Here is a 26,875-nt window from a genome sequence, read left to right on the forward strand (position 1 = left end):
AATTACTTAGATAACTGTCCTCAAATATACATGGTGACCTGACGAAGGAGCAGTGCTCAAAAAGCTTGTGATTTCAAATAAACCTGTTGTTTATAACCTGATGTCGTGTGACTTCTGATTTGAACACTGACAGGGTGTTGGACAGATTGCTAACTTTTATGGATAAAATTTATCAAAAAGTTGACTTAATGACTTCTAACGAGATGTGGTCAGGCATTTAAATTTCAGTGAGTTTCAGAAAGTCTGGCAGCAACAGGGCCAATGTTTTGAGTCCAGTGAACCTTTAGAGCAGCAGCATCTTCAGCTCAATGTTAATTCTGTTTCTCTCTCCACAGATGCTGCCAGACTTGTTCAGTTTCTCCAGCATTTTATGTGTTTGTTTTAGATTTCCAGCATTCATAATTTTTTGCTTTTATATTGTGGAATTCAGCTTATTATATTTAAGACTGCAGAAGTTTCTTTCAGGAATTTCTCCAGTCTGTAGTGGCGTTTGAGATATTGGGCTGTGCCAAAGTAATGAGTATGGACAGATTTTTAGTTTTGATGCGTGTCAAGCTTGCGGCTAAACACACACTGCAGGAACAAATGTCAAAGCACGAGAAACATTCCTCTGAAAGCATTCCTTTCCAGTAATACCCATAGCACAAGGGTAACAATTTGTAACGTACCAGCAAGTACAGAATATAATGTTTACAGACAGTCAAGACATCTAAAATGAAGGTTGCAGGAGGCAGTATGCAAAAAGAACTATAATTGAGAGAAATCAGAATATAATTACTTTTTACGTCATTTTGAGAAGCAAAGAAAATGTGGCATGTACAACAAGAGAAGAAACCCCAGGGTGTAGTTATTTGGTGCAATAAATATTTAGATAATTGTCCTCAAATATACATAGAGCTTTAGTGGGCTGTTTGTTTCCTTTTTGATTCAGTTTGATTTTGTTTTTGTTTTAGACAAAAAACATTACGAATGTATATAAAGCACGGTCAGCGAGGAGGTGGCTAAGTTTTATGACATGTAATTGGTTGAAATAAAACTTTAAGTAGAAAACGTCCCACTTGAATGTGGTCTCAGAGTACTTAACTTTGAGTGAATAATGGTCATCAGTGAACATACCCACTTCTGATCTCACGGCGGAGGAAAGGTCATTGATGAAGCAAATGAAGATGTTTGGGCCTGGACACTACTCTGAGCTCATGTGGTACAGTGGTAGTATCCTTATTTCTAGGCCAAAAGGCCTGAGTCTTATAACAAGTTTGAATTTTTTTTCAAATATCTACCCTGAGGAAGCACTGTAGTGGTATCTTGTGTAGTGATTGTAATGAAATCACCCTGGCAGATCAAATAGAAAATGAGTTCCCTGATTGGGGCTGATAACCTGGTCCAATCAGGGAGCCCTGGCTGACAGATATAAACACGAATGTCAAGGGTTCCAGTCACCCTAGGGCCTGGCTCTGAGCTAGCTGTGTCAGTATCACGTGCTATGCATGTGTAAATAAAAGGCAATTTGGTGACAGAACATCAGCCTCTAACGAGTTATTTCATCTTGGGGATGATGTTAAATGGAATTTAAGAAGGCGCACCAAATAAGTTCCTCATCAGTATTTAAGTTTGGGCCTTCCTTCACTCACAACATACCTTTGGGATAATGCTCGAGTGGTGTTGCACTGTGATTCTAGCCTTAGTGTCAGCAAATTGCTGTTTCTTTTGCACCACCTTTCATCTGGAGGTGACACTAATATTAAGAGCTGAATCAATTTGAAAACTAATCTTCCTAGTTATGAATAGATTAAACTGTGCTTTATGTAGATGAATTTATCTTTTAAATGAAGCGGAATGTTGTAAAGGCAGGTAAATGGAACTGAAATGCAAACTCTCTTTCCTGTCGGGCCGGCTCTTGCTAGCTTCATGTCTAAACTCTCCTACCATATTCAAGAGCTAATCGCATCTTTTGGATGGGTTGTGAATGCCGCTGCTTTATAACTGTCATCTCTCTGATGCAAACAAACACACCAATCAAGTTGCACACAGGAAGACTCAGAGTGCAGCAAGTCTGGTCAATCAACTCGTACTTTTTGTGCGGTGTTGGTTAAAGAAGGATTGTTACTGATAGCACTCTGGAAAACTCTCTCGCTCAGCCACCCATAAAGCTGTGGGCAATCAGGTATGGCTGAGATTAGCATTTATCCAATGTAAGCAGCTCCAATGATGCACCAGTTTCAGTACTTATTCACAAACCAGCCCTGATTATGGAGGCAAACTTATTACTCCTGCAATAAACTCAGTGATACAACTGGCAGATTTTAGCATGAACTGTCAGGCATGAGTGACATGAGTTGTACTGGAATATTACTCTTAACACAAGGGACACGTAATTAGAGTCTCAATGTTCTAAAAATTCTTCTCCTTTACATTGCTATTGATGTTTTACCATTATCAATTTCACACCACATGGAGACAAAGTAGGGGGCAGACAGCCATGGGAAATACAACAAATCACAACGACAATACAGAACACTTTTCTACAGTCGACAGTCAAGTGCATTGTCATAACTATGTTGGGAGACTTTGCCTTGTGTTATACTTGACCTTGGCATGGTCACTGGATGCAAAGCAGAAAACGCTCCATTTCCCAGCAATGTTCTCCCTCACCTTTGCCAGGCACAAATGCACAAAGATAAATAATAAACGTAAGATCATTTGTACATCAAAATACTATTGTTTCTTAGTCTGTGCAGGCAACATAAACAGTGGTTCTGAAACAGGAAACTCATAGCGAAAAAACATGACAGTTTTAAGCAGACTAAAATAACATTGATAATGAATGAGGGAATACTAATGCTTTGTCATATGACACCCCCACCTAGCAGTTTCCCATTTTAAAGTGATTACTTCCGTGAAGCCTTTAAAACCAATACTTATGGCAGAATATGGATAGAGCAGGGAAGTAAGGCACTCCAGTTATGGAAACAAAAATGCCTGACAATCTCTTCCAATTCTATCTTAATGTTGATTTGTTATTACAACATTTAAAAAATACCATATTCTTCTCAAGCAATAAGTAAGAGGGTTTTTGACCTTTTCTAGACATTAGTTTCAGCATTCATTTACAGGCTGTTACAAACCTAAAGTTCATAGAACAGTTATGCTTTGGGGCTACACAGGGATTTCTTCCAAGGGTCACACACTTACTTTAGCTGCTCTCTTTCTTTTTTTATACCCACAGAAACTTGTGCTATTTGCTTTTATATTTCTTGCTCATTTACTCTGTCGTGGACCAGACTAAACCACCTCAAAATATTCAGAAGGAGACTGAACCCTAACTTTTTCTGATTTTAAAGATAAACGTAAGGTGTTGCATTCCAGATGCAATTCGATTGGTCAAACAACCAGATTTAATGCAGAACATACCTTAGTCATCCACTGTAGTTTAAGCAACAAAAGTATAGACAACAGACAATAGGTGCAGGAGTAGGCCATTCGGCCCTTCGAGCCAGCACCACCATTCATTATGATCATGGCTGATCATCCACAATCAGTATCCTGTTCCTGCCTTATCTCCATAACCCTTGATTCCACTATCTGTAAGAGCTCTATCCATCTCTTTTTTGAAAGTATCCAGAGAGTTGGCCTCCACTGCCTTCTTGGGCAGAGCATTCCATATATCCACCACTCTCTGGGTGAAGAAGTTTTTCCTCAACTCTGTTCTAAATGGCCTACCCCTTATTTTCAAACTGTGTCCTCTGGTTCTGGACTCACCCATCAGCGGAAACATGCTTCCTGCCTCCAGAGCGTCCATTCCTTTAATTATCTTATACGTCTCAACCAGATCCCCTCTCATCCTTCTAAACTCAACTACAAGCCCAGTCACTCCAATCTTTCAACATATGATAGTCCCGCCATTCCGGGAATTGACCTCGTGAACCTACGCTGCACTCCCTCAATAGCCAGCATGTCCTTCCTCAAATTTGGAGACCAAAACTGCACACAATACTCCAGGTGCGGTCTCACCAGGGCCCTGTACAACTGCAGAAGGACCGCTTTGCTCCTATACTCAATTCCTCTTGTTATGAAGGCCAGCATGCCATTAGCTTTCTTCACTGCCTGCCATACCTGCGTGCTTGCTTTCATTGACTGATGTACAAGAACACCTAGATCTCGTTGTACTTCCCCTTTACCTAACTTGACTCCATTGAGATAGTAATCTGCCTTCTTGTTCTTGCCACCAAAATGGATAACCACACATTTATCCACATTAAACTGCATCTGCCATGCATCTGTCCACTCAACTAGCTTGTCCAAGCTACCCTGTATTCTCATAACATCCTCCTCACATTTCACACTGCCACCCAACTTTGTGTCATCAGCAAATTTGCAAATATTACTTTTAATGCCTTCATCTAAATCATTAATGTATATTGTAAATAGCTGCGGTCCCAGCACCGAACCTTGTGGTACCCCACTGGTCACTGCCTGCCATTCCGAAAGGGACCCGTTTATCACTACTCTTTGCTTCCTGTCAGCCAGCCAATTTTCAATCCAAGCCAGTATTTTTCCCCCAATATCATGTGCCCTAATTTTGCTCACTAATCTCCTATGTGGGACCTTATCAAAGGCTTTCTGACAGTCCAGGTATACTACATCCACTGGCTCTCCCTTGTCCATCTTCATAGATACATCCTCAAAAAATTCCAGAAGATTAGTCAAGCACGATTTCCCCTTCATAAATCCATGCTGACTCTGACCTATTCTGTTACTGCTACCCAAATGATTCATAATTTCATCTTTTATAATTGACTCCAGCATCTTTCCCTATAATTCCCTTTTTGCAGCAGAGAGCGGCAGGAGCCAGGCGGAAGTGAGGTCGCAGCACAGAGGCAGTCAGGAAGGTTGGTGAGTGCTATTTAAGTAGGCCTGTTCTAGGTCCCAGGTCCTACACGGTAGGGCCTCCCTCCCACCCTCCTCCTCTAATCTAATTAAGAGTCCACTGACTCGCAGCAAGAAAAAAAGGGGGTTGAGGGAAGTGTGTGGTGAGAGAAGTGCGTGTCTTTGGCTCTGGAGTCTTGGTGAAGAGGCTCAGTGAGGAGATTATGCCACCGTTGAAGAGGGTGAAGACATGACTGCCAAGCTGATTCAGTGTGCTGCATGCATGATGTGGGAGGTCAGGGACACTGATGATGTTTCTGGCTCCTATAACTGTGCTAAGTGTGTACACATTCAGCTTCTGAAGGAGGTTGTTGCAGCACTGAAGAAAGAACTAGATGACCTCAGGTTCATCCGAGAGAACGAGAATTTTCTGGACAGGACCTTCAGTGAAGTCATTACACCGAGGATACCACAAGAGAGAAGGGTGATGACGATGAGGAAGGAAGAGGTGAATCAAGTACAAGAGACCCCGGGGGAAGTACCTCTCGTGAACAGGTTGACTCTATTGGAAACTGTTGAGGCAGACGACACTGCCAGTCTGAGAGGCAGACAGGTCTGCCAATCGAAAATTGGCGTGGAGGCAGAGCCAAGGAGGTAGACGTCATGCAGAGCCGTGGTAATAGGGGACTCCATAGTGAGAGGGACTGAAAGGGGTTTCTGTGGCAACAGATGGGATTTGAGGATGGTGTTGTGCCTTCCTGGAGCCAGGATACAGGATGTCACCGACAGAGTGCAGGGAATCCTCAAGGGTGAAGGTGAAAAGCCAGAGGTGGTAATGCATGTTGGCACAAATGACATCGGGAAGAAGAGGAGGGACATTCTGCAGCGGGACTTCATAGAATTCGGAAGAAGGCTGATAAGCAGGACTTCAGGGAAGTTATCTCCGGTTTGCTTCCAGTTCCTCTGGCTGGAGAGGTCAGGAACAGGGAGATAATGGACTTGAATGTGTGGCTGAGGAACTGGTGCAGAAAGCAAGGATTTAAATTCTTGGATCACTGGGGTATGTTCTGCGGTCAGGATAAATTATACAAGAGGGACGGGTTGCACCTTAATAGGTGGGGGACCAGCATTCTGGCAGGCAGGTTTGCCACTGCAACACAGTCGTGTTTAAACTAAGTAGTGGGGGGGAGGGGACAAGCTGGAAATGTAAGAAGGAAGTTAAAGGGAAAGTGAAAATAAGAGAAGTAAAGAAAGACAGCAGAATCAACCGAGCAGAAAACTCAAGAAGGGATCATACAGAATGGTCAGGTGAAATAGAGATTGTTAGGAAGGGTGAGGGGAGTAACAAATTAAAAATATTATATATAAATGAATGAAGCATAAGAAAGAAGGAAGTGGAATAACTTAAATCTATGGGAAAACGTAACAGAATAATGGATACAGTAACTATTACTAATTAACTGTTCCAATATAGTGGCATCCCATATTGAAAACATTCCAACATGGCAAAAGGCAAATTCAGAAAACAGATTGTCTCACATGCAATTCCAGTAGCAAACAGAGAACCCCAGCTTTCGGCTATAACTGAGAGAGGGGAGAAGTAGCTTCCACTTCTTCAAGACGCCAACAGTAAATGCTGAAAGCTAAAACTAAAATTCTGGTACTGTGGGAGCTCGATCCCACCCCTTCAGGCTGCTTTTATTGTTCTAACTTTTTAAAAAAGCCCACAGTCTCACAAGCTATTTACTTTCTTACAGACTACTCATTGCCTGACATTCAACTGACTTTTAAAAACACAACCGGGGCAGAATAATCTCTTAAAACCACAATATCATCACAACTGTCATGGTCAATTTCCTCCCTCTCTATTAGTTTTATACCAACTGCTGCTGGTTCCTAAACAAAATCCAATCCAATGGCCTACTTTTAATTTTTAACAATTTTTATGCCCTTACATTTTGATTGGGTATCCTCCTTAGCCACTTTTGTTAACTATCATAGGTTATCCTTCTCATTATTCCTTCTTTGTGGCCAGAATGAATTCCTACTGAATTTTTCCCACTAATTATATACTGACCGTCTGTTTCATCTATTTTTCGAAACTGCTTCCAACAATTTTTTCTTTGTACCTTTCTGCATTATCTAAGTTGTGGATACTGGATTGAGGCCTGCTTACAGTTGGTCTCTCTCATAGTAAGTTTGAAATTTTATCATGTTGCAATTGCTTAACTGCTCAAAAATCTCTAACTGCGAGATCGCTTATTAATCTAACCTCCTCACTACATCGAAAATACCATGTTCCTGGCTGGGGTACTGAAACTGTTCAGAATATATACCAATGACTCGGAAGAAGAAAATGAATGTATCGTAGACAAATTTGCAGATAACACAAAAGCAGGTGGAAAGACAAGCTATGAGAGGGATACAAACAATTTACAGAGATATTGTAAGTTAAAGAAATGATGCGTAATTTGGGAAAAGTGCGAAGCTTGTCATTTTGCAAGAGGGAACAAAAAAACAGAATATTATTTAAGTGGATAAAAACTGTGGAAAGCAGCAATACAAAGGGACTTGGAGGAACTTGTGCATGAAGTGTAGCACATAGGTGCAGCAGTGAATCAGGAAGGGCTAATGGAATAACAATGTGTAGAGCTGGATGAACGCAGCAGGACAAGCAGCATCAGAGGAGCAAGAAAGCTGATATTTCGGGCCGAGACCCTTCTTCGGGGTTCATCCAGCTGTACACCTTGTTATCTCAGAGTCTCCAGCATCTGCGGTTCCTACTATCTCAGGGCTAACAGAATGGTAGACTTTATTTGGTGTATAATAGTAGGGAAGCCTTTCTGCAACTGTACAAGGTGCTGGTGAGACAACATCTGAAGTCCTGTGAGTAGTGTTGGCTCCCTTACATAAGAAAATAGATCATTTCATTACAGGCAGTTTAGGGAAGGTTCACCAGGATGATGCCTACTATGGTGCAATGGTCTTCTGCGCTAAAAGCTAAAAAGATTGGAACTCCAAACACTGGAGTTTAAAAGAATGAGAAGTGATGCCATTAAAACATGCGCGATTCATATGCGGCATGGCAGGGTAAATGTAAAGAGGATGTTTCTCCTTGGGGAAAGACTAGGACCAAAGGGTGTAGTCTCAGAATAAAGTGGTGCAAACTTATGAGATGAGGAGAAATTTCTTTTCTCAGAGGGTGTGAGACTTTGGAGCTCCTCACCACAGCGACCTGTGGGGGCAGGGGGCTTGTGTATATTTAGGGCTGAGATAGATAACTTTGTCATCAGTTGCAAAATTAAGGGTGATGGAGAAAGGGCAGGAAGTTGGAGATGAAGAATGTGGGATCAGCCATGATCCCATTGAATAGCACAGCAGGTTCAAGGGGCCGAATGGACTACTCCTGTTCCTATTATGGTCGTATGTTCTAGGTTCTATAATGTATTGTTCTAAGAGACAATTGCTAATACACTCCACAAATTAATCTTCCATGTTACCCCTGCCCACCTGATCTCTTCAGTCAATATTTGGGCAGCACGGTGTCTCAGTGGTTAGCACTGCAGCCTCACAGCGCCAGGGACCCGGGTCTAATTCCAACCTCAGGTGACTGTCTGTGTGGAGTTTGCACATTCTCCCTGTGTTTGCGTGGGTTTGCTCCAGCTTCCTCCCACAGGTGGATCGGCCATGCTAAATTGCCCTTCGTGTTCAAGGGTGTGTGGGTTATAGGGGGATGGGTCTGGGTGGGATACTTCAAGGGGCAGTGTGGATTTGTTGGGCCAAAAGGCCTGTTTCCGTACTGTAGGGAATCTAATCTAGTCTAATATGCAGAGTAAAATCACCCATAACTGTAGTGCCCTCCCTTCCATTATTTCCTGATTTATACTTTGTCCTACACTAATACAACTCTTCTGGGGCCTACAGTTGACTTGCACCATGATATCATTCCGTTGCTCTTGCTTACGTTTGCTCAGATTGATTCCACATCACGGCCTATTGCACTATACCACCACACACTGATAAAGCTTTTAACCAGCCTTTAATATCCAAACTACCTACCTCCTTTATCGTTTTGCCTATTGCTCCAGAACGTTGAATACTGAGACCCCAGTCTTGATCTCCCTGTAACCATATCTCTGCAACAGCTATCAGGTCATATTCTTTTTGTGCTGTTAACTCATCTATCTTGTTGCAAAAGCTGTGTAAAGTCAGATAAAGAACCTTAAGTTTTGACTTTTCTACTGTCATTACTTACTCTGGTTCTGAATTTCCCCCGCATACTTTTGTCTACTATATTTTCTGCACCTTCCTGTTACATTGAATTTAAGAAACAGTTTGGAAGAGGAATGGCTATCTGAAGGTGTCTCCGGTTACTGCTTTGGGTGTTTGGAGAGGTGGGCCTTTCAAAGTTGAGATGGATAGTTTATTCTTGTCCAATAAGGTCATCAATGAACAATGAAGTATGAAGTTGAGAGCACATCAGACATGTTGGAATTGACAGATAGAACTAAGTGCCTGAATATCTTCCTCTTGTTCCTGACACATGGAGGCAGGTTCAATCGAGGCATTTGAGAGGGCATCAAGTTGCTTACTTAAATTGAAACAATGAACAGGGCCACAAGGGAATGGTGAGAGATTGGCACGAAGCCAAAATGCTCAGAGCCAGTCAGACATGACGGGCCAAATAGCCTCTTTCTGCACTGTAACAATTCTGTGATTTAACTATTTCTCTGTTCTTCAGGCATTCAGCCTGGTTACACAAGGATTACGTTGGCTGCAGCTCTCAGGCATCCCCCTGCCCATGTAGTCTCCAGCAACAACACTCGGGCAGACATCAGCCAGCAGAAGAGGCAACTAAAATCAACAGCCTTCAATTCATTCAAACCAAAATGGTCATTTAAAGGACTTCAATAGCTAAACATATGAAAACTGAAGAAGGTTTGGAGATCCTGGGGAAAATGATGTTTGAAACTGCAGTGATTGTAATCAGGTCAGCCAGTTGGACCTTCTAGAATATGATTGGGGCTGTTCATCTGGTCCAATCAGGGAGCCCTGGCTGGCAGATATAAACAGGAGTGTCAGGGGTTCTGTTCGCTCTGAGTAAATGAGGCATACAGCTTGGAAATTGACCCTATGGTCTATTTAGGGGGAGCTGCATCAGCATCAAGGACTCTCCACGTGTAAATAACGTGTGATTTCGCAAGAGGATACCAGCTTCTGTAGACCCATTTCAGAAAATTCTTATTTTGTTTCAAATTTCCCACCCACTATTCTGAATATTCAAGTATAATCATGAGTGGGTAAAAGCAAAACTTTTGAACACTTACTGTGACACTAACACCAAGGCTTCCATCTATCTTGGCCAGCTCCACAGAATATCTGTCTCCTGGTTTTAACTCCTGTGGCGTCTGCAAAGTTTCAGTACCATCCTGTCAATTCAATCACAAAGTACAGGCGGTAATTGTCTGTCAGACTGAAATCATTTTTTTCCTATGCGCATTAATGAGCTAAGGAAGTTATATATCTATTATACAGTGAGCACTACATGCTGTGAGCTTCCACCAATCCGTGTTACATTTTAAAGTCATTTGCTGGTGGTGGGTCGAGGGGGGGAAGGTTAGTGATTTACAGCAGTAGCACTTACTGAGTGGCACTTATCGAGACATCAGACATTTTGCCTGCTGGCTGCAAAGCTAGAAATTGCACTACGTCACCCATTTCGACTGCATTCGGTGTCAATCATAAATGATTCCTCCATAAATTATAATGCAAACACTCCTGTAGCAACAAATGTTTGCGAGGGTAAAGTTTGGATACTCCAAAATTACACTGGCAGTGGGGTGTTTTCAGGCAATAGGAAGCAGCTTTCTAATTTGTTGAATGGGCAATACCGGGGCCCTTGCAGGTGAGTCCCAACAGAATATGATCTAGATGGAGCGCTAGCTCAACCTGCAGTGGCTTCAAGAATTCAGTTACTTACAAAACATGCCTTACGTTCGCAATTAGTAATAACTTGCTGCCTTAAAAAAAACATTCAAAAGCCCTGTTTCCATGTTCAGCTAAACCAAAGAGTTAATGGAAAGAGGGTCACCTGCACAGCACTAATAAGATGCTGAATTTCTACCTCAGTGGGTTGAATATCACTTCAGCATTGCTCATAACTGAGGACACTCAGTAAAAACTCATCTCAGCAAATAAACATGATTCTTGGTTTCTTAACACTGTTGTTTTTATTTCAGTTCTATAATGCATTGAGAAAGCCACATCCCAAATACTGTATGGAAGGCTGTAAACACACTGGACGAGAGGTTTCCTCCAGGCGCTCCGATTTCCTCCCACAGTTCAATGATGTGCAGGTTAGATGGATTGGCCGTGCTAAATTGCCCCTCGTGTCCAGGGATTTGCAGCCTAGGTGGATTAGCCATGGTAAATGTGGAGATATGAGGATGGGGTGGGAGTGAGTGTGGATGGGATACTCTTCAGAGGGTTGTAGAAGACTCAATGGGTTGAATGGCTTTTATGTGAACCATTGGGATTCTATGATCTTGTTCACTAATGTCCTTTAAGGAAGAAAATCTGCTGTCCTTACCTGCCCTGGCCTCTGTGTGACTCCAGACTCATGGCAATATATTTGACTTTTAATGCCCCCTGGGAAAATAGGAGTGGGCAAGGAATGCTGGCCTAGACAGCATGCCAAAATGGAATTTGGTACACAAACAGATTAGCCACGATCTTACTGCAGAGCAGTCTTGAAGGGTGAAATGACATAATTCTACATTAACTTCTACTGCATCTTCCTGAACTAACACAGATAGCCTTTTGTCAGACATGTGATTGAGAGTTACAGAATCAGGAGTTGAGATGCAGCTCAGCTATGATTTTATTAAATGGAGACAGAACAATTTTAAATGGCTGAATGGCCACCTCCTGTTCCAATGTTCTGAAATGGCATTAAATGAGAGTGACAGCATTTAACAGACACATTTAATCATAGAATTCCTACAGTGTGGAAACAGGGCTTTCGGCCCAACTAGTCTACACCAACCCTTGGAGCATCCCACCCAGACCCATCCCCCATGACCCACACACTGCTGAACACTACGGGCAATTTTGCATTGCCAATCCACCTAGCCTGCACATCTTTGGACAGTGGGAAGAAGCCGGAAGCACCCAAAGGAATGCCACACAGATAGGGGAAAATGTGCAAACTCCGCACAGACAGTTGCCTGAGGCTGGAATTGAACCCAGGTCCCCGGCACTGTGAGGCTGCAGTGCTAACTAATAAGCCACTGTGCCACTCCCAAATGCTGAACAGAGGCACTGATTCGACACAGAATCGACTGCAGAAACAATTGGGACCTCCTTACTGTTAACAATGGTCAGAACTGAGGCCTTGTTCTGTGGCATGAGCAAGAATTGGGTCAAAAACTGCACACCAACTAAAAAGCCTGAGGAACAAAGGAAAAGGGGCTCTTGTGCTCACCAAGCTTACATTTACCATGTATTACAGGGAATGGATGGCCAATCAAAAGCTGACACAAGCACAAAATTAGAAAAGAGCAGTCTTCGATTTTTACCTCAAGGTACTCCTTTGTTTTGGATTGATGAGCTGTCCTTACCTGCTTTTCCACAATGTGAGCCTGGTCAGGTGGCCCAGTCTTCACTGGCATCACCTCAGGAGCACACGCTTCATGATTGAGGCCTTGTTCCCTTGCAGGCATGTTACCATGCCAACGGTGATGTGAGCTCACCGAGCTATTGACTTTACTTCTTAACTTTGCAGCCCCCTTCCCAGCAGCCTCGCTTGGGTCTAAATCAGAGAGTTAACAGATTAGTCAGCGGCAGAAAAAATTCTGCTGTGAGTAAAGCATTTTGCTCATGAATACAATGGCTTTCACCACTGGCTCGATTGTGTTGAACTTAAAGCTGTAAGCTCACAGTAAGTAAAATTTAATACTGCAGCTTTTAGTTAGATCTGATATTTTTATTATAGCATACAATTTTGCAGGCCATTTGGCACAATGAATCTGTGATAACTCTGAAGATTCCATCCCTCTACCTTTTATTACCTCAAATTCTATTACATGATGATTTTTAATATTCACCCTCATCATTTTTAATTGCTACTTTATTTACTTCTCTCTGTTTTAACAGCTCTCTGAATAAGAAAATGTTTCTCCTAAACTCTGTCTTCAATCTATAGATTATGATTTTAAGTTTGTTCTCCCTGTTTTCTTCTGTGAATCTTTAAAATCAATAAGAGAATTCAAGAGGCTTTGTCTTCATAAGAGATCGTTTGTTAAACATCCTTCCTCTTTTGTTATAAACACACAATAAAGGCATCGTATCAGAAGGCTACAGTAAAAGGATGGAGTGGTAATGTTAGTGGTCGTGGTAATGTCACTGCACTGGTAATGCAGAAATCCAGGAATATGAGGTAAAATGCCTCCGTGGCAGATGGTGCAATTTGAATTCAGTAAAACCTAGAATTGGAAACTAGTCTGATGACAAATGTGTTGCCATTGTCATGAAAACCCATTTGCTCACTAATACCCTTTAGGGAAGCAAATCTGTCATCCTTATACTGTCTGAGATAGTTAAGAACTGCTGATGCTGGAGTCAGAGATAACACAGTGTGGAGCTGGAGGAACACAGCAGGCCAGGCAGCATCAGAGGAGCAGGGAAGCTGATGTTTCAGGTCGGGACCATTTCTGAAGAAGGATTCTGACCTGAAACTTCAACTTTCCTACACTCTGATGCTGCCTGGCCTTCCGTGTTCCTCCAGCTCCACACTGTGTCATCCTTATACATTCTGGCCTGTTTGTGACTCCAGACCCACAGCAAAGTGTTTGATTCTTAGCTGCCGACTGGGTAATTAGAAATGGGCAGTAAATGTCGGCCTAACCAAAAATGTCCACATCCCATGTGTAAATCAAAAAAACCTCACTGCACATTACCTCCACCATTGCTTCTCTCATGAAAGTTCATCCATCAAACAAACATAGCCAGATGGTATTTGTTGTATGCCTGCTTACAGCAAAAACCAAAAGCATAAATACCTTTTGGCTGAGAGATGATAAGTGCCACTTCATCGGGGGCATTCTGTAGAATCTCTGCTGCAGTTCTGAAAGTGACACCCTCCAGGCTCTCTTTATTCACTGAGATCAGACGGCCCCCTGCAAGAGTCAAAAGCAGGAAATTGATTTGAATGGAGAAGGGTGGATGTGAAAGTGACTACATTTGATGACAAAACACACAAAAGAATCAGTGGTCACCTTCTTTAACACGTCCATCTTTGTCTGCTGGGCCTCCTGGCGTGACTGACGCAATAAAGATCCCCAGGTCTAATTTTCCAGTACGCTCTCCTCCAACAATCTGAAACCCTGTGAATAAAGGTGGAGTTAAAGGGAATCTTTAGAGTCTGGAATGCACTGCCTGGAATTGTAGTGGAGCCAGCTTCAATTGAGACATTCAAGAAAGAATTGGATGAGTATTTGGATAGAAAATGGTGCACAGGACGTGAGGAAAAGGCAGAATACTAGCACTTGGTAATAGAAATGGTGCATGCACAATGGGCCAAATGCTTCTTTTAGCATCGTAACAATTTTGTGATTCTGTAAACCTGTTGCTCTGTACACATTTACTCCCTCAGTCCTTCCTGGGTTCTCTCCTGTGCCTAATGGCATTTGAGAAGACAAAGCACACATTTACGTTTATTTTCAGGGCTAGAATTTTCTGGAATAGTGCACCACCCTGTCATCAGATGCGATAGGTGGAGGACGTGCCACCTCCACATCAAGCTTGACTGACCAAGAGAGTCTCTCAATCTTACCATCTACCACAGGTAAACGACATGTTGGCCACATCACAAATGGCCATCCAATCCCATCACAAAAGTCGAACCTGGAGCTTTGGCTCAGAGGCAGAGAAACTACACAATGCATTGCAAATCCCCCTCACTCATTTATTATAGCACATCCACTTCACCGCATCAAAATTTCTCAAGCATTTCTCGTACTCTTCAAATCGAAAGATTGTCATGACACAGGAAAATGCAAGAGTGCCAACAGCTACCAAATAACACAAAAAGTGATAATGGTTACATTGCTAGACCAATAATTCTAAGTATTAGAGAGAATTTAACTCTCCAGTGACAGTCCAAACACTTCCTCTTAATATACAACAGCTTCACTAGGATTGAATCCCTCACTATAAACATTCTAAGGGTCAGTGTTCACCAGAATTGGGGCAATCATATAAATACTGTGAACAAGAGCAAGTCAGAGGTTGGGAGTTTTATCACCATAAGTTACCTTTTAATTCCCAAAGCCTGTCCACCATCCAAAGGGGAAAAGTCCAGAGTATGAGGGAATCCTCTCAGCTTACCTAATGAGCACAACTCCAACAATACTCAAGACACTTGATACCATCCAGGACAGAGCAGTTCTTGATAAGCACCCAACCACCAACTTAAGCTCTCATTCCCTTTACCACCACAGACAGTGAGCAACCAAGGTGGCACGGTGGCTCAGTGGTTAGCACTGCAGCCTCACAGCGCCAGGGACCTGGGTTCGCTTCCAGCCTCGGGCGACCGTCTGTGTGGAGTTTGCACATTCTCCCCGTGTCTGCGTGGGTTTCCTCCCATTGTCCAAAGATGTGCAGGCTAAGTGGATTGGCCATGCTAAATTGCCCGTAGTGTTCAGGGGTGTGTGGGTTATAGGGGGATGGGTCTGGGTGGGATGCTGCAAGGGGCGGTGTGGACCTGTTGGGCCGAAGGGACTGTTTCCACACTGTAGGGAATCTTGTCTAAACTATAGTTTCTACCACTTACAAGATGTACTGCAGCAACTTGACAAATCTGCTTCAACAGCTCCTTCAAAACCCATGGCTCCACTATTGAGAAGGATAAGGATGGCAAACACATGGGAACACGAGTAGAAAGTTCTCCCTCCAAGTTAAACAGGACCTCAGGCTGTGAATACCTCACTATTTCTTCAGTGTTGCTGGGTCAAAAGCCGAGAACTTCCGAGAACAGTACTATACCAAATGGACTGCAAGAAGCCAGCTCAACACCACTTTGCCAAGAGATGGAAAATAAATGGGCAGCAGCTGGCTCAGTGGTTAGCACTGCAGCCTCACAGCGCCATGGACCTGAGTTCAATTCCAACCTCGGGTGCCTGTCTGTGTGGAGTTTACACATTCTCCCCGCATCTGCATGGGTTTTGTCCGGGTCTCCGGTTTCCTCCCAGAATCCAAATACGTGTGGGTTAGGTGGATTGGCTGTGCTAAATTACCGATAGTATCCAAGGATTTTCAAACTTGGTGGATTGACCATGGTAGGAATGGGGTCCCAGGGATAGGGTAAGGAGGTGAGTCTGGGTGGGATACTCCTCAGTGAGTCAATGTGGATGTGTTGGACCGATTGGCTTGTTTCCACCCTGTAGGGATGTTGTAAAAAAGACTAGAACTGTTTTTTTTCAGTGGTTGGTTATCTAAACTGTCCCAGGGACCAGAATTCCCTGAAATGGGATTTTTGAACAACCAGGTTGGGCTTTTGTTTTATAATTCATTACGGCAGCACCTCTAACCACGCTACACACCTTCTGTATTGCCCATTGGGCTGGGCCTTAGTCAGAAATCATCAGAAACCTTCCATTAAACATACTTTAGGTGCTCAGAGAAAGACAAAGTTAATGTATTGAGTTCAGTGACCCTTTGCCAGAATAGGGTCACCAGACTCAAAACATTAACTCTGTTTTACTCTCTCCATTATGCTGCCAGTCTCTCTATCACTTTATGCTTTTGAGTCAATGATTTGACTTTGATTTTTCCAGCAGGACAGAAATCAGGCAAGAAAATTGCTTTCCTGAGCTACAAAAGCAAAGCTTTGGGCTTGTACTCTACATCCCCACAAAGGTCTCCCCTCAAATTGTGCAGCTCCCTCAAACTGCCCCACAGCCAATTACCCTAATGCCTTATGCATCCTGCCTTCAGACCCCAGTGACAGTCTCCTGCTGCTCGATTATCTGCTTCTCCTTGGCGAACACATGAACTGGAGCCCCATGAGGCCGACGCAGTCACTCCTTTACAGTTAAAATCTCTTGACACCCATGCCACTAAGATCAGAATGATTTGTCACTCACCTCACAGCCCTTATCCCAAATCCCAATCCATCCTTGTGCATTAAAATCAGGCCTTTCATATCTCTCCTATCTTTCAAATGACAGGAATCAAGCCGTAACTCTTCATTGAAACTTACCATTCAGAAGCAAATAGCTAAGACTAACCACCGAATATTATGATCTCAGAAAATGTTTTATTAAAACTCGGTTCGGTTTATCGTTTAAATCCTTTTTGAGGGATGTTCGCATTTGTTACTGATTCCTAATTGCCCATCAACTGAACAGATCTGTTTGGAGGGCAGTTAAGGCTCACCCACATTGCTATGAATCTGGAATCACGTATAAGCTAGACCAGGTAGGGAAAGCAGATTCCCTCCATTCCTCAACTCTCTCTCCCCTGATACACTGTCGCTGGAATCTATTTTTGTGCCCTGATATTTCCGTCTTTGATTCATTGCAGACCTTTACCTTGCCTTAGCTCTGCAATATTATACAATACAGAAGGCATCAGATGAATGCAAGCTGTGGTAGCTTTCACAGAAGGAACCACATCCATTAATAACAGGCATTTAAATTGGAACAATATCACAAGGCACAGATGTAATCAGAAGCAGTGTGAATCTGGAGTCACACATAAGTCAGACCAGGTAAGCATAGCAGATTTCCTTCCCTAAAGGGGTATTTATTAATCAGGTTGCATTTTTGCTAGAATTAATGATTGTTTCATCACAGAGACTAGCTATCAATTCCAGATTTATTTAATTGCATTTAAATTTGACCAGTTGACCTGGTCGGATTTGAACCCATCTCAGCAGAGAATTAATCCTGGCTTCAGGATTACTAGTCTGTTGACATTACCACAATGCCACCAATCCCACGGGTCCCTGTGTAATGAGGGGATTAATTAAAAGGTGTCACCATTTTATACCAAGGGAAGTGAATCACACTTGGTGTGCTTGAATCTTGACTGGTTGAACAGCACAGTGCATTAGTGGAAGCTGTGTAATCTGAAATGCAGTCTCTCAACTCACCCGTGACTTTTCATAAATCAGTCAGGAGCCTGATGACTAATATTTCATCACTGACCGTTCCCTGGTATGGATACTCAAAAAAGAAAGGGTCAGTCTACTCAAGAGACAAACCTATGCACGTTACATACCATCTCCTGTATAATTTATTGGTTTTAACGATAATATATTTATTGCTTGTACTAGGTATGTTGAGACAAATAGCCATAAATCTGACTTGGCCTCCAGAGAGGCCTAACCAACAGTTAATCAGTTTAGTCATAGACTGATTTACCCAAAGGCTTGGAGGTGAGGACATTACACTTCAAAGGCTTCAATGAAGGAAAAATTTACTTAACTTGTCACTGTTTAAAAGAAAGAGAAACAGTAATCTCAAGGAAAAAATTGAAAGCAAGGTTATAGTAAATTGTTTATGGGCTTTCTACCACGTAAAATATCCAACCAGCGCCTTCTCCCATTGGGAAACAGTCATTCTAATTCTTAAATTAATGACACGCCCTCAAAACCAAAACAAATTCCATGCAAAGATCGATCATTTCCACTTTAATTACGACAAGGTGTCACTTGCTTTTTATGTTCAGAGAATGAAGAAGAATGGATCCTGGAGGTAATTAATTTTTCTTGATAAGCGATGATCAACTGGAGGATAGGAATATAAAGTTAGGGCCAAAACAGCTCTAAAATTAAAGAAGTCTTGTCGTCATCTTATCGACCTTTTTTTTAATTCCAGGCATGAGGGTATCATTTGGTTTGATCAGTTTATTGCTCATCCCCAATTGCCCTTGAGAAGGTGGTGATGAATTGCCTACTTAAACTGCTGCCGTCTATGTGTTTAGGTATACCCACAGTGTTACTAGGGAGGGAATTACAGGATTTTTACCCAACAACAGTGAAGACATATTGATGAGTAACATGGTTCTAAACCAGCATGGTGTGTGACTTGGATGGGATATTTCATATGGTAGTTTTCCCATGTATCTGCTGACCTTGTCTGTCTTGGTGGTAGAGATCATAGGTTTGTAAGTTGCTTTTGGAGGGGCCTTTCACAATAAAGCACATAATGCCCAATTAATCAGTGGTTTAAAAGAAGAGCTGAACGCATAAACGGGTTATTGATAATCATAACTCAAGATAACCAAGACTAGTACAGGGTATGAGGTTTTCTGAGACATTGGAATGGTGAAGTTCTCATGTCAAAGAATGCAAGAGGTCACGTTTATTTGGTGAAATGGGTATTTTAGAAACTTGCAAAGTTATCCTATCAAAACCAAGAGAATACTTGGCGAAACTGATCCTCTGGAGGTTAAATGTACTCAACTGAGGGCATTACAATTTGAGCTCGATGAAATGAATGACTTTTTCCAGTCTATGAATTTTTAGGTTCGACCATAAGACCATGAGAAATCGGAACTGCAGTAGGCCATTCAGCCCATTGAATCATTCTATAGCATCGTGGCTGATCTGACGTTCCTTACATGTTCTTTCCTGTCCTTTTCCTTATATACTCTTGATATCAAAGTCGCACACCAGGTGTGCATGAAGGAGCCCTGACCAAACCGGAATCAATGGACTCAATGGGGACAAGATAGCCGGTAGTTGGGGTCATACCTAGCCTGTAGGAACATGGTTGTGGTTAGCGAGTTTTGAGAACATTTGTAGCTCAGGTTGAGGTTCTGGGTGTGAGTTTGCTCACTGAGCTGGAAGGTTAGTTTTCAGCCGTTTCGTCACCATTCTAGGTAACATGATCAGTGAGCCTCCGACGAAGCGCTGGTGTTATGTCCCGCTTTCTATTTATCTGTTTAGGTTTCCTTGGGTTGGTGATGTCATTTCCTGCGTTGGTGATGTCATTTCATGTTCTTTTTCTCAGAGGATGGTAGATTGGCTCCAAATCAATGTGTTTGTTGATGGAGTTCTGGTTGGAATGCCATGCTTCTAGGAATTCTTGTGCGTGTCCCTGTTTGGCTTGTCCTAGGATGGATGTGTTGTCCTAATCAAAGTGGTGTCCTTCCTCATCTCTATGTAAGGATACGAGTGATAGTGGGTCATGTTGTTTTGTGGCTAGTTGATGTTCATGTATCCTGGTGGCTAGCTTTCTGCCTGTTTGTCCAATGTAGTGTTTGTCACAGTTCTTGCAAGGTATTTTGTAGATGACGTTCGTTTTGCTTGTTGTCTGTATAGGGTCTTTTAAGCTCATTAGCTGCTGTTTTAGTGTGTTGGTGGGTTTGTGGGCTACCCTGATGACAAGAGGTCCGAGTAGTCTGGCAGTCATTTCGGAAATGTCTTTGATGTAGGGGAGAGTGGTTATGGTTTCTGGGCCCGTTTTGTCTGTTTGTTTGGGTTTATTGCTGAGAAATCGGCGGACTGTGTTCATTGGGTACCCATTCTTTTTGAATATGCTGCATAGGTGATTTTCCTCTGCTCTGCGTAGTTCCTCTGTGCTGCAGTGTGTGGTGGCTCGTTGGAATAATGTTCTAATGCAGCTTCGTTTGTGGGTGTTGGGATGGTTGCTCCTGTAGTTCAGTATTTGGTCCGTATGTGTTGTTTTCCTGTAGACGCTGGTTTGAAGTTCCCCATTGGCTGTTCGCTCTACTGTGACATCTAGGAATGGCAGCTTGTTGTGCAGCAGATACATGGGAAAACCTCCCTCACCCCTCAATTTCCACTCAAAGCTACTCACTATATCGCCGCTCCTTCACTGTCGCTGGGTCCAAATCCTGGCATACCCTCCTCATTGACATTGTGGGTCAAACCAGGGCTCAGGGGCTGCAGCGGTTCAAGAGGGCAGCTCACCACCACCTTCTCAAGGGTAACTAGGGATGAGCGATGAATGCTGGCCAGCCAGCGACACCCATATCCCAAAAATGAATTAAAAAAGGATAAGGCCACAAGAAATAGGAATAGGAGTATGCCACTTGAGCCAAATGCATGGCAAGGAATCAAGGCATGTCTGGGATTTGAACACAGGGCTTTCTGCATACAACAGTCTGACTTACTCAAAATTTTAGAGCAAGATGTTTAAGCAAGAATCATACACCAAAACCAACAAACCAATGTCCTTAGCAGAGTAAGGAAGAAACTTGTAGCAGCCATGTTTGAGATTAGTGTGCTCCTAACAGTCTCTGAAGGAACGTAGCTCATGTCTATAAATGCTTGCAGTAAGACAATATTCTTCAATTTACTCAACAAGGTTCTTTTGATTAGACCAGGAAGGTGCCCTCATTCACATTTCGGCTCAAAGGCAGGTTTACACAAGACACAGAAAGTAATTGTGCATCTTTTTAACCAATCAGTCTCAAATATTTGAAAAAGTGCACAGTTTGAACGGGCATCTGCAGTTACCCTCCTCCCTCCAGAAAAACCTCAGTGAATCTCTTCCATTCATCTTCTATCCGCCTCCCCCTCTTTCCCTATTTATTTCAGAACCCCCTTCCCCACCACCACGTCCCATTTCTGAAGAAGGGCCTAGGCCCGAAATGTCAGCTCTCCTGCACCTATGATGCTGCTTGGCCAGCTGTGTTCATCCAGCTCTACACCTTGTTATCTCAGATTCTCCAGCATCTGCAGTTCCTACTATCTCTGAAACAATTTTAACCCCACTGAGAAGCATCTTCTAAGGATGCCTACCCTGAAGAAGTTACCCTCTTCTGTCCGGAAAAGCTTCAGTGGATCTCCTCTACCCATCTTCTATCTGCCTCCCCCTCTCTCCCTATTTATTTAAGAACCCCCTTCCCCTACACTGCACCCCCCGGCCCCGAATTTCTGAAGAAGGGTCTAGGCCCGAAACGTCAGCCTTCCTGCTGCTCTGATGCTGCTTGGCCTGCTGTGCTGATCCAGCTCTACACCTTGTTATTTCAGATTCTCCAGCATCTGCAGTTCCTACTATCTCACAGTTTGAACAGGGCTGTGTAATGTGAGATGGTGAATTAAAACAGAAATTTAAATAAAAGGGAAAGAGAATTGAACACGAGCAAGCAAAGATTATCTAAAGAACTGGTGAACAAATTTTTTTAAAACAATAGAATTTACACCCTAGCCCCCATTATTAAAAGCTGAAGGAATGAGATTTGTTATGACATTTGATTCTGTAACATTATGTTTCAAACTATCTTGGGGCGGCACAGTGACTCAGTGGTTAGCACTGCAGCCTCACTGTACCAGGGACCCGGGTTCGATTCCAGCCTCGGGTAACTGTCTGTGTGGAGTTTGCACATTCTCCCCATGTCTGCGTGGGTTTCCTCTGGGTGCTCTGGTTTCCTCCCATGGTCCAAAAAATGTGCAGGTTAGGTGGATTGGCCATGCTAAATTGCCCGTAGTGTTCAGCGGTGTGTAGGTTATAGGAGAATGGGTCTGGGTGGGATGCTCCAAGGGGCGGCGTGGACTTGTTGGGCCGAAGGGCCTGTTTCCACATTGTAGGGAATCTAATCGATTCTAATCTCCGTCAATTCAACAGTGCAGTGGATGCCAGGACAATGAGTAAATTCACGGTGCAGATAGACTAGTTTTTAAGAAGTAATGGGTTGAATATTATGAGGAGCTGGCAAGAAAGTGGAGGAGAGGCTGAGATAGGATCAGCCATTATCGAACTGAATGGAACAGGCTTGTAAAGCTGAATTATCTACTTCTGCTCCAAGTTTTGATGTTCTTATAATTTTATGTAAATTTCTGTGACAACTTGGGCTCGTATCTACGCCCTGCTATTCGCTGACTTGAATGCTCAGCCAGCAGGGAGGTGAAATTTATTAAGGTTATGTTAAAGTTGCACAACTCAGTAGACAACATTTGGATTTCTGCATTTTTATACGTGTCTGCCCTTGCCTGAATCGATTGCATCATTTATGGATAAATAATTGCTAGTGGGATCAGTATTACTTCAGCAATAATCTGTGGGCTAATAAGAAGAACCAATAAGGCAAAGATCAATTATTTCACATACCAAAACCAACTTTGGGATCTTTCTTCAGGGTCACAAAGACAATCTCCCTTTCAGGTATAGTCACCTCAGTGTCCAGTTTGTTCTCTGATGCCCCTGTGAATAAAAGGTACATGTGAGATGTCAGAAGGAAAGCAACAGCAACACTGCTATACAGTAATTAAAACTGGATAGGTTAAGCCCAGCTTAATTCTCTAGGGGGCATGTGTTTGAATCCCATCACAGCAGATGGTGAAATTTGTGATGTTTCAAAAATCTTGGAGGAGAAAAAGCTTTTCTGCTGATGACCATGTCATTGTCACTTGTCACAAAAAACCCATCAGGTTCACTAATGTCCCTTAGGAAAGGAAATCTGCCATCCTTACCTGGTCTGGAGCAACGTGCTTGATTCTTAGCTGTCCTTAATGTATAAAGATTGAGTCATAAATGCCGATCTTGCCAGTGATGAGTATTTAAGAAAAAAAATATCAATAGCTGAAGATATCTCAACTCTGGTCTTTTGTGTATCCTCCACTTCATATGATTTACCTTTCAACTGCTTGGATCCTATGCTCTTCTCTACAACTCTCTACTCCCTTTTAAACTGCTCCTAGAATTGACTTCTGTACCCTGATGTCTCGTTTGATTAAATATCTGCGTATGCTTTGCAATATCTTATCAGGTTAAAAAAAAATTAGCTGAATGCGAATTGTTGTTGTGGCCTTGACATTTTTACAAAAGCAGCTACACCCATCAAGAACGGCCTTTAAAGTGGGACAATGTCGCAAGGCATGGATGTAATCATACAGACATTGATACTGAGACATAAAATGAAGCACTGGAACCAGTGACTAAGACCTTGATCAAACAGTTGGATTTTAAGAGATACCTTAAAAGACAAGAATGAGGTGAAAAGGCGGATAGGTGTAGGGAGGAAATCTAGATAGTGTGGGCCCAACTGAAGATATAGTCACCATGGGGGAAGCAATTATGATTCAGAATGCACAAGATCATAGAACCGGAAGAGAGCAGGTACCTCAGTGGATTGTCAAGCTGGATAAAATTACTGAGATAGTGAGAGTTAAAAGAATGAAAACAAGGATGACAATATTTGAATCAAGATAGAGGACTGGGAGACATTCTGGGTCAGTGAGCGCAAGGATGAGAGACACAAAGGAATAAGTGCAAGTTAAGACACAGACAATGGAGTTTAGGGTTACCTCAGACTTTTACAGTGGGTAGAATGAGGAGACTAGCAAAGTGCATATTGGGACAGTCAAGAAAAACAGTTTGATAATTTAGTAACAACAGAGGAAATGAGAGCAGATAGACAATAAGGTACAGGAGCAGAACTGAGTCTGCTCTGCCATTTGATCATGGCTGATATGTTTCTCAACACCATTCTCTTGCCTTCTCCCCATAAACTTTGATCCCCTTGCTAAGCAAGAACCTCTCTATCTCTGTCTTGAATGCATTCAATGATTTAGCCTCCATGACATTCTCATAGAATCCATACAGTGTGGAAGCAGGCCATTCAGCCCATCAACTCAGATCAACCCTTCAAAGAGTTTCCTACCCAGACCCACTCACGCCTATCCTATCCCTGTAACCCTGCATTTCCCATGGCCAATCTACCTAACCTGCACATCTTTGGACTGTGGGAGGAAACCCGGAGGAAACCCACACAGATGCAGGGAGAATATGCAAACTCCACACAGACAGTCACCCGAGGATGGAATTGAACCCAGGTCCCTTGTGCTGTGAGGCAGCTGTGCTAACCACTGAGCCACCGTGCCACCCTTCTGTGGCAATTAATTCCAAAGATTCACCACCCTGTGGCTCAAGAAATTCCTCCTCATCTCAGTTCTAAAAGATTGTCACTTCACTCTGAGGCTGTACCCTTGGGTCCTAATCTCTCCTACTAGTGGAAACATTTTTACAATGTCCACTCTATTAATGGACATAGATGAGGAGTATGAGAGTCCAAAGGTAGACCCTTGAGGGAACAACAGAACTAACAGTACGGGAACAGGAACAGAATACCATGTATATGATTAAAAGTAAAATACTCATAGAATCCCTAGAGTGTGGAAACAGGCCATTTGGTCCAACAAATCCACATTGCTCCTCCAAAGAGCATCCCACCCAGACCCATTCCTGTACCCCTGCATTTCCCTATGTCTAACCCACCTCACTTAAAACATCTCTGAACACTATGGGTAAATTAGCGTGGCTAATCCACCTAGCCTACACATTTTTGGACTGTGGGAGAAAACTGGAGCACCTAGAGGAAACCCACACAGACATGTGGAGAATGTACAAACTCCACACAGACAGTCACCCGAGGCTGGAATTGAACCTGGGTCCCTGGTGCCGTGAGGCAGCAGTGCTAACCACTGAGCCACTGTGCCGTCATTGGAATCGTGAAGAAGAGTCATACCGTACTCAAAAGATATTCTCTGTTCCTCTCTCTCCAGAAACTTCCAGATCAGCTGAGTTTCTCCAGATTCTGTGTTTTTTTTATAAGTGATTATCTAGCTACAATTAGATTGATGAGAATGCAACCAAGTGACTGCAATGTCACCCACTCGACCACATTGGAGCAGGATGGTATAGTCAACTGTGCCAAAGACTGGTGCCAATTCTAGAAGGACAAGGGGGCATAGATACTTCACGTTTGTCCCAATCACATGGAATGGCATTTTGGTGTGAATACAGGAATGAATGGTGAGCAGGACCCAGTACGAGTTAAAGTATGGTACAGCAGAGGTTGTGATGGAGTTAAGCAAGTGAAGCAGTGTTCCCTTCAAGCTGTGTTGCCAGGCAGCAAACTGAAAGTTTCCATTTAAACCTTTCTAAGTTACATGCAAAAATATTTAACAACGTTGCACCCTTAACCCATAACCCATGAACTCAGTAAAGATAACCAGGCAATATGTTCAGATTAAGATGGAATGCCACCCAACTGAGCTTTATAATATTTAGGCAGAAACAAAGGTTTCATTTCCCTTCTGATGGAAAGTCATCAATGTGAAACATACATACACTCTGTTTCTTCTCCACAGATGCTGCCAGGCCTGCTGAATTTTTTCAACACTTCTTGTTTTATTTCTGATCTCAGTTTCTGGAGTATTTTACTTGATTATTGGAGTAGTTAGGTTTTGAGGCGTCAAAGTTAGACACTTCTGAAAATGAATAAAATTTGCAGCTGGATCACAAGTTACACTCAAAGTGCAGATTTCGCCGATGGGCAAGATGTTGATTGGAAATAGGATGGGAACTTACTCTTTTAAATAAAGGTCATTCTGGTGCACCAGATATAAGAGGAAATTGCCTGCATGGTTTATAGTGCCGGGCCCATTTAGAGATTACAATATCCCACAGTGTCAAATGTGTGACAGTCCACAGCAACGTCCACTGGATGGATTAATTTTGCAAGTTATATAACCCTTTCTGGAGACAAGCACAAGGACAAACAATGGCCAACTATATCCCATTCTGAGATCACGCCCTGTACCATTGCGCCAGTACAATCCTTCAAATTATGGACAATGCTTCCAGCATTTATAAAAAGAACATTCTGGGGTAATTTTACAAAATAAGACTCTTGGTCTAGAGCATATTGGTTTCACATTGAGAACATGGGCATTCTGCTAAAAGGGTATTCACAATCAAACTCTTGTTCCAGGAGCAACTCATAAAATTGCCTCAACTTCATTCCTCAACAGGTGTCATAAATTGGGTTTAATAAAACACTCCTCTTGTACACACAAATACTCTCTTCCTGAACTTACCGTTCACATCACTTTGACCTGGAGTCACATTCTGCAGACCCAAATATCGAGCCCTTTCTCTCCAGGAGGTGTGGATTTCTGATTGAGGGATATCATCTGTTCTATTGCACAAGAAAGAGAGCTTCTGTTAACTTGGAATCTGACACATGCTCAGGA

At 42.7% G+C, this 26,875-nt stretch overlaps 1 protein-coding gene across 2 annotated transcripts in view; it reads right to left on the reverse strand.

Annotated features, from left to right (window-relative positions):
* ptpn20 (protein tyrosine phosphatase non-receptor type 20) overlaps positions 1–26,875 on the reverse strand; it is a 389,207-nt gene that overhangs the window by 164,149 nt on the left and 198,183 nt on the right. Inside the window, exons 18-24 of one of the 2 annotated variants that reach the window (XM_059640399.1) lie at positions 26,720–26,820; positions 22,950–23,042; positions 14,142–14,249; positions 13,926–14,042; positions 12,486–12,676; positions 10,194–10,295; positions 2,590–2,652 (exon numbers count right to left, since the gene is read on the reverse strand). In XM_059640399.1, coding sequence (XP_059496382.1) covers positions 2,590–2,652; positions 10,194–10,295; positions 12,486–12,676; positions 13,926–14,042; positions 14,142–14,249; positions 22,950–23,042; positions 26,720–26,820 — 775 coding nt within the window. The remainder of the gene's footprint in view (positions 1–2,589; positions 2,653–10,193; positions 10,296–12,485; positions 12,677–13,925; positions 14,043–14,141; positions 14,250–22,949; positions 23,043–26,719; positions 26,821–26,875) is intronic. The other variant, XM_048563379.2, reaches the window with a different exon arrangement.

The sequence above is a fragment of the Stegostoma tigrinum genome, chromosome 37 (genome assembly GCF_030684315.1).
Source record: "Stegostoma tigrinum isolate sSteTig4 chromosome 37, sSteTig4.hap1, whole genome shotgun sequence".
Classification (NCBI taxonomy): Eukaryota; Metazoa; Chordata; class Chondrichthyes; order Orectolobiformes; family Stegostomatidae; genus Stegostoma; species Stegostoma tigrinum.